The following is a 13,636-nucleotide window of genomic DNA, read 5'->3' as shown; positions in this document are numbered from 1 at the left end:
AACTAAGCAGAATGCATATGGCTATTGAGAAAGCTTATCTGGAACTCAAGCCCAGTATGCGGACCCCGGGCCAGGCCTCCTCTCGCATCCCGGAGCCTGGCTCCCTGCAGCGAAGCTGAAACCATGCGAGGCGCTCACTCTGGGAGCCCTCCGGAGTCCTTGGTAGCCTCGAGCGCCAGGGAAGGCCCTTCGTGTCAAGCCCCCCCTGCTCCCCCCCCTATAGATCCAGAGCCCCCGAAGCGGCAGGCGAAAGATCGGGTCTCCGCGGAGGCCGCCAGCGCTGGGCCGGGGGGTGCAGCCCCAGCCACAAGCTGCAGCACCCCGCGCCCCCGCCGGTGGGTGGAGCCGGGGAGTCAGGCCCCGCCCCGCCCGCCCCGCGGCTCCCCCCGCGGCTGGCTCCCCAGCCCGCGGAGCTGCGGGCCGGCGCTGGCCCCGCTGCACGTCCCCGCCGGCTCGCGGAGAAGCGCCCGGGAGGAGCAGCCCGGCGGGCGGAGCTCGGGCGCCCGCGGCACCCGGACCTTCCTCGGAGGGCGCGCGCTGGGCGCAGAGCCGGCGCCTCCCCGGGGTCCCCCGCTCCGCTGACGTCCAGCAGGGTTCCGGGAGCGCCGCAGCCCCCCACGTCCCGGGCTCCGCGGCGAGATGCCGGTCCGCGTCGGCCTGCTGCTGCCGCTGCTGCTGCTGCCGCTGCCGCGGGGCGCCCTGGGCGCGGAGCCCGCGGAGCCGGGAGGCCAGGAGCTGCGCCGAGAGGCCGAGGTACCGGTGGGCGCGGGCGGAGGGCGTCCGCGGGCTGGAACGTCGCCGCTTGGCGGGCGGGCTGCCCGGCCCGTTCCCCTTGGCAGCTGACCGTCTGCGCCCACTTCCCCGGGCCCGCCGGCCCTTACTGCCCACCGGACTCCCGAGGACCCGGACGGCAGCCCCCCGCCCCGGTCCCCAGGACCACCCTCGGGGATCCGCCTTGACGGTCGGAGGGGCTGGGATGGAAGGGACCTCCCCGCTAGAGCTGCGAGGGAACCCGGCGCCCCCCAGTTTGGCACGGAGCCACTGCCCCCCCTCCCCTGGCGCCTAACTGGGGCGCTGGGCACTCATTCACCTCCGGGGCCGGCGGGGACCTCCCGGAGCGTTAGACCCGACGCGATGGGCGCTCCTCGCCGTGCGCTTGAGAGGGTGCTGCTGGGTGGCCCGGCACGCACGCGGGACAGAGGGTTGGTCTGGGTTTCTAGCCAGCTTGGCAGGTCGTTTGAACTACTTAGAGCTCATCTCTTCCTTCACCTGTAAATAATAGCCTCCAGACTTGCTTTCCGGCGCTGCACTCCGGCAAAGGTGTGCCGGTGAACCTTACACACTTCCCAGGTAGTTGTCCTCCTTTGAACCCTCGCATGGGTTACCCGAGGGGGACTTTTTGCGAGGTAGACAGGGTCAGAGTCTGGGGTGGTGCGAACATACCATCGCTAGGTTGTTAACAAGGAGGTTGGGGGTTCAAATCCACCCAAAACCCTACGGGGTGCAGGGAGTAGTGGTTTCCCGTTGGACTGCGAGCCTCCTGGTCGGCAGTTCAAAACCAGCAGAAGCTGCCCTGGAGAAAGAAGGGGCTTTCCACTCCTGTAAACAGTCTCGGAACACACACACCCGACGGCGCGGGAGTGGGGATAGCTATGAATCAGCATCGACTCAATGGCAGTGAGTTTTGCTTTGTGTTGTTTTGAATGGGGTGCAGTTGTTCTGTTGACACACACGGGGAATAGGATCACTGTGAGTCAGAGGGCAACTGGTCTGGTGGGTTTTGGTTTTGTTGCTTTTAAAATTTTGCATAGTCTTGTATTAATATCACCCTCCTCCATAAAAATGAACACATCTTTCCTTTATTCCCAGCTTTCTCCCCTCCCCCCAACAGTTTTATTGGCATATAATTCACATATCATACAATTCAATAATGCAATCACAATAAGATATTTTGTACTGAAGAGAGATGGCTTAACGGGGTGCTGCCAGCACAGGCTTGGAGGGCTAGCCTCAAGGTTGACTGCCATCCATGAGAAAAGAGGCGGCTGTCTGCCGCTGCCGACAGCCTCACAGAAACCCCGTGGACTTGATAGCAATGGGTGGGGTCCATGTTGATAGTGGATTTTCTAGATAAAGATGATGGTAGTAGTAGTAGTATATCACAATTGCTTTCTCTCGCAATGAAGCACCTTATTTTGTGTTCTTTCCCCGTAGGCCTGGGGTCTGCACTATTTTATGGAGAAGGGATATGAACAAGCTTTAATTTACTGAGCCCAGGGCTCTGCCCTAACTCCCCTGTTCCCAAAGAGCTCCTTTACTGCCCCAAAACTGCCCGTGGAGATCGCCCCACCGTCACTGTGCACATTCCTTGCCAAGTTCATCAGGAGGGAAACCTGCCGCATGAGGAGGGTCCTCTCTGTCAGGCAGTGCCCATCACCCCTGGGGATCCTCTGTCTCCCCACTCTCCTTCGCAAGCACTGGTCCCTTGCTCTGTGCTCTCAACTTGGGCCCAGGCAGGGAGTCACTTTGTTCCTCCGGATTTAGACTCTTACAACATCCAGTTCAGAGTTCCCATGGCCCCAGGAGGCAGCTCCGTCTACCAAGCCAAGCCTTGTTAAGAGTCCCACCCAACCTCCCCCAGCCCCCACCCCCAAGCCCGGTTGCAGGCAACCCTTGGCAAGGGAACACAGACAATATCCCTGCCGCCGTCCATGCCTGTGGTGGCCCCAGATGGAGAGAATTTGGGGTGTGCTTGGGAAACTTAATATCTAGCAGACTGAGTCTCGTTCAGTCTACTTTACATAATTGGGGGAAGGGGATTTTTCAGTCTGAGAAGAAGAGATATTTCAAAAGGACAAAACACTCTGGTCGTGTGTCATGGGTGGGTGGGTACACTTGCTTGGCTCGGTAAGCCTGTGCATGCATGTGTGCATGCATGCAAATTGGTGTGGGCTTATATGTAGGTATTTCTGTACATGGCTCAATCTATGGGCTTTGACGTCAGACAAATGTAAGTTCTAACCATGGACAAATCGTTTAACCTCTGTGAATTTCAGCTGTTTTTTGGTCTGTAAAATGGGGGCTCATGCCTCTCTCACAGGAGAAAAGGTGTACAAGATGCTCAGCACAGCACTTCGCACAAAGAAAGCCGGCTGTAAGAGGCAGCAGCTCTCAAGGTGGTTGATATCGTTATCCTCATCGTTATTTTATCATGAATGTCACCATTATCCTGATCATGAACTTCAAGTTCAGGTTCTGGTTTGAAGACTGGCTTTCCCACCACAAACAACAACACATGGCAAGATGTGCCTCACTGAAGGGCACCACGAGACTGCATTTTGAAAGTGGAGACTGAAGCCACTAAGGTCCCAGCACACATGACTTGAAAACAAAGTGAGGTGAAAACAACCATTAGTTATATTCACAGCTTCTGAGGTCAGGCTCTTGAAAGGACATCTTCGGGCAGCTTGATTTCCTCCCTAAAGCCCGGGGCCGGAATCAGCAGAAGTCTGTTTATCTGGAAGTTGATGCTGGCTGTTGCGGGGGGGGGGGGGGGGGGGCCTCAGTTCTTTTCCCTCTGGATCTTTTTACCTGGTCAGTCCTTAGGGCGAGTTTGGGCTTCCTCACAGCGTGGTGGCCGAGTCCCAAGGACGAGTGTTCCATAGGCAGACTTTCATCCTTTGGGCAGTTTAGCTTTGGAAGTCATATAGTGTCACAGCCAAGGGACCCTCCATAGGCTGAGGCCGTCACAAGCCTGCACCCCGGCTCAAGGGAAATGAATGTAGATAGCACCTTTGGGCAGGAAGTGTATTAAAGTAACAATGTGAGTTATTGTTGTGGTCATTTAAGGAAGTACAATCGCGCATAGATGAGAAACTCACAGAGTAAGGCCCACACTCATGGCCGTACTCAACAGCATTTCCGTGAAAATGGTACAGGGAGTTAAAAAACTCATTGGCATCAAGTTGATTCCAACTCATTACGAACCTATAGGGCAAGGTAGAACTGCCCCTGTTGACTTCTGAAACCATAATTGTTTGTGGGAGTAGAAAGTCTCTTGTCTTTCTCCAGAGGACCCGCTGCTGGTTTCAAACTGCTGACCTTGTGGTTAGCAACCCACTATGCTACCAGGGCAAGACTCCAGCAAAGCACAATAGTCCTGCTGCCTAGCTGAAATGTCAGCAGAAGTGGAGCAGTGCACCAAAGAAGAAGTTCCACAAAAGGAGGTTTTCGGACGTCTGGCCCCTGAAGTCCTTGGCCAAGGACCATCCTGGCATGCGTAGGGCCTTGCTACTCCACGGATCTTACTCCTAAATCGTGACATTGTTGATACCTGGGATGTCCATGGGTTGTTGGGATTTTTCCCATTCTATTTGGCCCAAACCCCAGCTATTCTCCTGAACCGCTCACCTTCTAGACTAAGACCTATGTTTGTAAAACTTAAACGTGGGTCAACATAAAACAGGTTTTCTCCATTTATCCCCATTTCCTTAACAGACAAGTGAATGTCGAAAGCAAAATAACAGCATTGTAGCTTGAGCTTGACATGTAAAAGTATTTGATTAAACCAAAAGAATTTGATTGACCCAACAGTAAAAGAGTGGACCAAGCTAAAAGTTCACTGCGTTTAAGTTGATCCCTGCTCCGAGAGACCCTGAAAGACATACTGGAGTCCACTGGGCTTCCACGGCTGTCAATCTTCATCGAAGCAGACGGCCGCATTTTTCTCCCAGGGAGCATGTGTGGGTTTGAACCACGAACTTGGCTAGCAGCCGAGCTCTTTAACCACTGAACTGTTGCACCACCAGGGCTTCACAAAAGAAATTAAAAGCAGAAACGGGACTCCAAAATAAAGGGCAAATAGAAAGTGAATACGAAGATATTACACTTAACCTACAGCATATTGTTACATTAAAGGTAAATGAGTAAGTCCTCCCATTAAAAAAGTTGGGATTCACACTAAATCCCACCTCCAGCTTCAAGAAAAAAACAGTTGTTATAACATGGCCCTGCTTGTTACTCACCTTCATGAAATGATCACTGAAGATAAAGGTGTTAAAGCAAAGTGTGGAGAAGAAAGCAGATGGTGTCCGGCTATCAATCAGAATAGTGTCTGGGTCTTAAAGGATTGTATTCAAACAAGCAGCCATCTCAGTGAGGAGTGAACTAAATCCACAAGGAAGAAGCACACCAGCTTGTGTGATCCAAGATGACAATGACAACATTCGAATATGGTGAGAAAGGCATCAGAGCAAAAATTATGAGCACCCAATGTGTGGAGGCCTATGGAGGACAGTGGGAGCCCCTAAATCCTTTGCAGAGTATCTAGTCAGACTGAGCCACTGGCAGATGCTCTTGCTTATGATGGTGGATCAAACTCCATACTTGGTCAGTTGACCAGCCTATAGACTTGACCTGAATCTGTTTTGTGGGCAAATATCTCTTACTGATTGTGTTAGTCTGGGTTGGCTAGAGAAACAAATCCATAGAAACTCTTATGTGCATAAGAGAGTTTTATATAAAGGGTAATTGTACATTAAGAAAGTATCCCAACCCAGTCTAGTCCAAGCCCATATGTCTGATGTGAGCCCATATGTCTGATACCAGTCTATAAAGTCCTCTTCAGACTCACAAAACACATGCAATGACGCCAAGTGCAGGATGATCACAGGCCAGTGGGTAGAAAGTCTTTGGATCCAGTGGCGTTGTAAGCATCCAGTGCTGGCAGGGGTCTCCGCGTGGCTTCTCTGGCTTCAGAGGTCTGCTTGCATCAGGGTAGGTCCACGTGGCTTCTCCAGCTCCGGGCACTAGTGTAGTTCCATGTCTTGTCAGCTGCAATGTCTCCCAGAGAGTGAGCAGAGAGAGAAGTGTCTCCCTCCTCCAAGGAGGAAAAATACTGGAGTTCCCAGAATTCTCAGGAGAATGTGTAGGCCATGCCCACACAGAGGCCTCATTGGTTATATTTTGATTGACAGGCTGGACTTCACCCCTTCGCTCTTAATCCTCAAATTGACGAATGATTGTATAACTACCACACTGATTCCATGACAGAAATTTCCCCCTGGCTCTTCGAATGTCATTGGGGTGTTTTCCTTTTTACATATTACTTTGTGTTTTTGTCTGTATACTATTATATATTTTTAATTTTCTTTTTACTATTATGGTTTTTAACCATACCACCTTAGCATGATTTTGTCTGTTATTGTTTTCTGTTGGGTCTCCCAGCTGTGAAGCACAGGAATGGATGCAGAATCATCATCACTGATACGAGGGGTTATAGGGAAAATGGGTGGGGGTAGGAACAGGGAGGGGGATTTGGGGAGTAAATAATAAAGGTGGGAGGGGGGAAGCACTAGAATGGATTGTGATTACACAACTCATTTTAAAAGCAATTTAACCATTGGGAGGGGGGATCCTCTAAAATTAATGTGATGACGATTATACAATTCTTCTTGATGTGATTGAATGGTTGAACTATTCAATTGTATGATATGTAAATTACGTGCCAATAAAACTGAAAAAAGAGCAGAGGTTGGCAGGCTAGAGTAAGCAAATCTATGCTGTGTACAAGAGACACCATTATATATAAAGTCACAAAAAGTAGAAGGTAGACGAGAGGAAAAAATATATATTACAAAATAATCACAAGAAGATAGCATAGGTATATTCATATCAAATCAGAGAGACAAAAGACAAAGATTATTACTACAACTAAGAGGGACATTTCATAATTACCAAAAGGAAATGCAACAGAAAGACATAGCAGGCACACGTGTGTGTAATTTGATTTCAGCGATCCAAACATGTGAAGCAAAAGTGGCACAATGACAGGAAGAAAGAAAACTTCTTAATTGGAGGGGTTTTTTTGTGTGTGTGTGTAATAGCTTTATAGTCTACCCACAATCCAAGGGGGGGGGGTAGGCTATTCAAAGTTATGCAACCTTAAGCACAATGAGTTTTAGAACTTTTTCATCGCCTCAAAAAGAAACTTAATATTCTTCACTTATGACCCACAAGTTCCCCAGGTCTCCTTACTTAAGCAACCTAAGCAACCACGAACCTACTTTCTGCCTCCCTATATTGATTCTCCGCATTGTAGACAGATGGATCATCAAATATGTGGTATTTTGTGACTGAGCACAAGTGCACATTTCCCCAGGTCAATCATAAGTCTCAACACGTTTTAAAATTTAAAACTTTCACGGATTATCGTCTCTGCTCCCACTGCAGTAAATTAGAGTTAGCAATAACAAAATATCTCTCACATCCCCAAATATTGCGAAATCCACTTCTCAACTACCTAGGAGTGAATGAAGAAATCACAGCAGATGTTACAAAACATTGGAAAGTTAAAAATAATAAAGACAAGTTATCCTCTTTTGAGTTTTCAGCTAAAGCAGTGCTTAGACGGAAGCTTACAGGTTGAACTGCATGTTGATGTGCCATGTCAATGTCTGCCATGTCCGTGTATGGGTGTGTCTGTGTTCCCATCCTCCTGTGTAATATATTCGTGTCTTCTGTGTGCCTGGCTCCATGTGTCCCTTGTGCGCACACAAAGGGATAAAGTTGAGGGACTTGCAGGCTGGGCTTTGTCTGAGAAGAGACGTGCTGCTTACAAGACTACACTATGAGCAAGCTCATTGTGACCCACTGAGGAAAACCAGAGCAATTTGTACTACATAAGTAGGAGGCAGCTCGACTGATGAGTTGCATGCTCGAGAGTTGAATGAAATCATCCCATCCCCAGCCAGACCGTGTTGGTCTCTGGTGACACAGACGTCCCAGAAGAACCATCTTCTGTGCTTCGTTTGGACCTTTTTTAGAACTAGGCAGCTTCCCAAGGCCTGCTTCACACTTGGCAGTCTGTCTGTACCTGCACAACCAACCCCAGGGGCCAGTACAGAAAGGAGCAGAGCAGCCCATTGCCTCCGAGAGACGGTGGAGCCTCAGTGGAGTGTGCACCCCCAGACGCAGTGCCTGTTTCTCACTCCCTAGAGCCATTCCTTGGAAGTCTTGTGAGTCAGAAACCTGGGTGTGGAAACTGTTCCTACCAGCTCAGCTCGGTGACTCATGGGTCTTGGGTGAACAACTGTGCAGAGACTCTGGGCAGACCTGCCGTTGTGAGGTACCTTTGACTCCGTTCCAATCACAGTGAGCGACCTTGGGCTTCATCGCTAGAGCACTGCCTGCTCTGGCGTCATGGTTGCCGCCGCTGTGTCAGGCTGCCTCCCTAACGGCCCAAGGCTGGCCTCACCATCCTTGCTTCCAAGGAGCATTCTGGGTGTGCTTCCTCAAGACCGAGTGGCCTGTCCCTCTAGCCATCCTTGGGTTTTTCAGTGTTCTTCCACCAACACCGTGATCCAAAGGCAGCAGTCCTTCCTTAGTCATTGTTAAGTTTTCTTCATTCATGGCCGGCTTTCACGGGCCTATGAGGCAATTAAAAATATCCCATGGCTTGGGTCACACCCACCTTAGCTCCCAAAGTGACATCCGTGTGTTGTGACACTTTAAAGGAGGTCTCATGCAGCAGATTCCCCCAATACAATACGTCCTTCGATTTCCCTTGGCCGCTGCTTCCATGAGCTTTGGTTGTGAATCCGAGTAAATTGAAATCCCTGACACCTCCAGTCTTCTCTGCATTTATCATGACGTTATCCATTGATTCAATGGTGAGCATTTTTGTTTTCTTCACATTGAGTGGCAATCCATACCGAAGGCTGCAGTCTTGTATTTCCCTCGGCCCATGCTTCACGTCCTCTTGGCTGTCTGCAAGCACGCTGGCTTCATCTATACGTCTCAGGTTGTTAATAAGCCTGACGACACATGCTTCTTCAAATCGCCCAACTTCAAAGATTCCTTGCTTAGCATACAAATTGAGTAAGGACACTGAAAGGCAGCCACCTGGACTCCTACCGTCCCTGATTTTAAACCACACGGGATGCCCTTGTTCTGATGGTCCATGTACAGGTTCCACGTGAGCACAGTGAAGTGTTCTGGAATTCCCATTCTTCCCAGTGTTGGTGGGAAAGTTGCCGCCAAACCAGTTGGAGAACCTGCAAAGTTGGCAAGAGCTGGGTGATCGAAACGTGGGCATGGCAGGAAGGACGGCTAGAGAGCACATCCCCAATCCCAGGCTGAGTCAAGGTTTTAGTCTATGCTCTGAATGTAGACCCAAAAGCCTAGTGAGGCCCCTACCGATATATAAAGACAAGTGTTTGCAGTATGGTTATTTGGCCTTAGAAAAACCACACGAGGAGTCTGGATAGAGACTGGTCAGCTAATATTTTCTATCTTCCTTAGAGACTGAAAATGAAAGAAGGTGCAGGCATTACAGCGGCAGGTTAGTGATGGTCCATTCAGACTCATTCACTGCCACCAAGTCCATGGCCGACTCACAGTGACCCTAGAGGACAGGGTAGAACTGCCCTCGAGAGTTTCCCAGACTGTAACTGTTGACAGGAGGAGAAAGCCCCGTCTTTCTCCCTTAGAGCAGCTGGTGGTTTCAAACTGCTGACCTTGCAGTTAGCAGCCCCATGCCTAACAACGATGCCACCAGGGCTCAACTTTGTAAATCCTAGGAACAAGGAACAAGAAGAGAGGAGAAAAGGAGTCAGACGGAAAGAAAGGGGATGCCTTTGCTCCAAATAAGGAAGCAGGGCTGAGCTGGCCCTGCTCTCCTGGGGCTTCCGGAGCCCCAGAGTGAACGCAGAGCTTCTTGGAAGCAGGTTTGGTCACGGTGAAGGGTTTGTGGTTTCTCAGGTGACCTGTTTGGAGTGTGGTGGGAGCTAAGGGCCCAGCCCCTTTGTGAAGCCTGGAGTCTATGGCTTGAGCAACTTCCTCCCCCCTCTTTGCTCTACCCTTGGCCCGTCTTACAGACAGACGGGGAATCCTGCTAGAATCACCTACCTTGTCGCCTCTCCCTGAATCAAGGGTCATCTCCCTGGTGAAGAGAGCAGCGTGACCCCGCGCCTTCAGTGTCAGAACCTCTGAGCCCTGTTTGAGTGTGAAAGAGCACCCACCTGGGAAGGGGGTCCGAAGAACCTGAGCAACGGCTGGCGCTGCCAGTCATTGGGAACGTGTGGCAAGACCCGGCGGCTCCTTGAGTGTGCCAGGCTGGGGCACACGGTTTACACACCACTACCCCTCCAAAGGCTGGCCGCGGAGACCCTCCCCAGCGGCACCACAGAAGAAAGGCCTGAGGTCTGCTTTGGTTAAGATCCAAGAACGCCCCCGGAGTCCAGGCCTACCCTGTAACGCCAGGGTTGCCGTGAACTGGGGCTGATGGTTTCGGCTGCGCCGCCTGCGTCGAACACCCGCATCTTTAAGATGGGACAGCGGGGAGCCCAGCACTCGAAGGCACCGTGCCTTCAACGTCTCTACGCCAGTCAGGGAGCAGAAAAACACGTTTTCTTTCCAAAACAGGTCGAGACAGGCCGCCAGTGGCCGCGTTCCTCATCCTGACTTGGTAATCATGCGAAAGATGCGCGCGGGCGATAGGCGCAGCGCCTGGGACGGAACATCACCGGGAAACAGACCCGCGCTGCAAGAGGACGTGGGCCCAGCGGCCTGGTTTCTGCAGCAGCTGCCCATCCTGCTGGTTTCGCCAGCCCTTGGTTTCAGTTGTGCTGCTCAAACTCCTGGATGCCCCCTCCCCTCGAGGAGGATGCCGCAGCCCCTCTGTGGACACAGCCCCTCCTAAACTCACCTGCCGAAGGTCCCTTCACCAACAAGACTGTCGCTATAGAGACGAAAAATGACCTTTTCACTGGGACCCCAATCCAAGCTGTCCCAAGACCGTTACCTACTGGCTCTTTATAGGGTAAAGCAGCACTCTTCTCCTCCCCCCACCTCACCCACCCCCGTCTTAGACTCTGGGGCGCGCACAGGCAGCCTATGTTGGCCATAGTTCCTGTAGGCCAGCGGTTCTCAATCTGTGGGTCGCAACCCCTTTGGGGGTCGAACGACCCTTTCACAGGGATCGCCTGATTCATAACAGCAAAATGACAGTGATGAAGTAAAAACGAGAATAAGTTTATGGTTGGGGTCACCCCCCCCCCACATGAGGAGCTGTCTGAAGGGCCCCAGCATGAGGAAGGTTGAGAACCTGCGTGGTCAGTCAGTCACAGTAGAAAGGCTACAGTACCAAACCCAGCCGGAATCTGTCTTCGGGCTCTAATCCAGACCCTCCCACTAGAGAAGGCACAGGCCACAGAGCTGGCAAGAGCAGGGCATCAGGACTGCCGCCCAAGACATGGGCTCCCATGCGGTTCTCCCGCCAGCCCAGCGATGAGGACTCCGGCCGCAGGCCTGAGCTTCATGTGCTAACACCCCAGTGCTATGCTCACCCTGCATTCCCCTCCCGCAGGCGCAAAATGGGCTGGGCGCTACACACCCTCCCTTGACAAGTCAGGACAGACGCAGGTCAAGAACCCGGCTTTCTGGGCCCCTGGGAAGAACCGATGTTCATTTTGCCAGAGGCCACGGCCACTCCCAAATGCTTTCCCGAGGCGACTCCCCAGGAAAGTGGCCCCAGCTGTGACCAAGTGGCAGAGGTACATTGACAGCAGGTTTTTTATGCCAGAGCCTGGTGAGTCACCACAGGGGCATAGTCCTCCAGCTCCCTGCCCCCAGGAGAGCGGAACATCAAAGCAGGGAGAGGCCAGGGTGGTGTCTCCATGAAGAAGCAGGCGGAGTTCACAGGGTCCCACACGGGCAGGAAAACAGAGGCCGAGAGGGGAGCATGACAAGCCCAAGGGGGTTAGTGTTTGAGCTGCATGAGGACTGGGGCTCCACCTTCCAGTTGTGGCCTTCTCCTGGGGTCCCTTGGCCGCACCCTCAGTAGAACACACCCACTCTTCCTCCATGCACACAGGCGTTTCGCTCACCTTGGCAGGGGGAAAAGGAAGCGTGGCCAGCGGGCTCACAGATGAGGGTAAGCGACAACTCCTAGAGCAGAAGGTGCCTCGACCTTTCCTTACCACCGCTCCCCACATAGCCCCCACCCCACCAGCCCGGCCTGTGGATCTGCCCTTACTCACCAGCACCTCACAGGACTCTGCACACTCACTGTTTTGTAGAGGACAGCACAGGGCGCAGCTGTGTCTCCGTCTGTTGGACATGGGTGGCTGTGAGTTGGTGACGATTCGATGGCACTTAGCTAGAGCTCCCTGCTGCTGACCAAGATGGCGGGAGTCAGAATGGACGTCTGCAGGAGAGCCGCAGCAGTGCCTGGAAGCCCCGCTTGAGGGCAGTTGACCGCTGTCCTGCAGGATTGTGGTGAATTGGAATTGACCCCAGTGGCTTTGGTGTGCCAGGCTTTTCCTGTAAGCCATGAAGAGTGTGGAGATACATGCATAGTACACACAAAAGAAGCATCAAGGAGTCCATCAGGACTGGTGTTTCCCAGATTAGAACCACTTCAGTGCCTTTGTGGAAATAGCAAATGTCAAATTCTTAAGATTTCTTTTTCTCATTCTTTTGGTTCCTCTGCTTGGGTGGTGTCCCGAGCTTACGGAAAACTCACTCCTGCCTTCCCCACAGGGTCGCAGGGAAAAGTCAGGAGGCCTTAGGGTGCTCTCTCTAATGGGTCCCTGACAAAGGCCTCCCCCTCAGCCCTGCCCTCCGCCCCACCTTGCCTGCCAGGCACTGCTGCCCAGCCAGGAAACAGGAGACGCCTGTCTATTTCCTCTCAGGCTGTGTGCTGGGCTTCTGCATTGTAGAACTGGAGCCAACTCCCTGATAAGGGATGGGTGGGTCTGAGGGGAGAGGCCAAGGGAGTGCCAGCCATCCTTGCCTATGACCCAGGGGGAGGTCACCCAGTAAGCAAGATAAACATGTGCTCAGGGCACCGCCAGTTGTCAGAAGCAAGGACCCGGAGAGGCCGGCGAGACGGGACACAAGGAAAAGCCAGCCACGCTGGTGGATGGGAGCCACGAGGAAGAGCTGCCCGCCCCAGTACGTGAGAATGCCCTGGCTGGAAAGAAAGGTTGGGCAGGGTGGTTTATGCTATGAGGCCCCTAAGCTTCAAGCCCTTTGTTGACATCTGACTTTCGCCTACAGTCCCCTCCCAAAACCCTGGAACTGCTTATGCCAGCCAGTCTCTGGGGGAGTACTCTCTCTCTCTAATAAACAAGAGGTGAGGGGGGCAATCTTAACTCCTGCTCCATTCACCCGGTATTGCCAGTTTTGCAACTAATCACTTATAGTGTCATGTAAAAGAAAGTTATGTCATGAGACCCATACAAGGGGGCTTCAAACAATTTGTGGAAAGATTCCATTATTTCTCAATTCCATTTCCCCCTGTGACTTTCTGAAAACTCACTGCCATCAAGTCAATACTGACTCTTGGTGAGAACCTATAGGGCAGGTCAGAACTGCCCCAGTGGGTTTCTGGGACTCTTTACCAGAACAGAAAGCCTCATCTTCCCCTCAGGGAGCAACTGGTGGTTTTGAACTGGTAACCCTGTGGTTCTCAACCACCAGGGAAGCCCCCTCATATATACAAGGATAAGTTAAAATATATATATAGCTACTAGGTTTCCAGTTCATGCATGCATGGTTTATTCCAAATAAAACATTCAAACATGTCTCTGCCATCAGGAGATAGCTACAGATAAATTCTTTAGGTGACACACTT

The 13,636-nt window shown here is 52.0% G+C and overlaps 1 protein-coding gene across 1 annotated transcript in view; it reads left to right on the top strand.

The window, feature by feature from the left end:
* Positions 1 to 427: 427 nt before the first annotated feature.
* MMP28 (matrix metallopeptidase 28) overlaps positions 428 to 13,636 on the top strand; it is a 31,209-nt gene continuing 18,000 nt past the window's right edge. The window contains exon 1 of the mRNA XM_075561418.1: positions 428 to 753. Within this exon, the coding sequence (XP_075417533.1) occupies positions 640 to 753 (114 nt within the window). The 5' untranslated portion in view covers positions 428 to 639. The remainder of the gene's footprint in view (positions 754 to 13,636) is intronic.

The sequence above is a fragment of the Tenrec ecaudatus genome, chromosome 10 (assembly GCF_050624435.1).
Source record: "Tenrec ecaudatus isolate mTenEca1 chromosome 10, mTenEca1.hap1, whole genome shotgun sequence".
NCBI classification, from domain to species: Eukaryota; Metazoa; Chordata; class Mammalia; order Afrosoricida; family Tenrecidae; genus Tenrec; species Tenrec ecaudatus.
The sequence above is the reverse complement of the archived record's forward strand: the minus strand, read 5'-3'. Positions and strand labels throughout refer to the sequence as shown.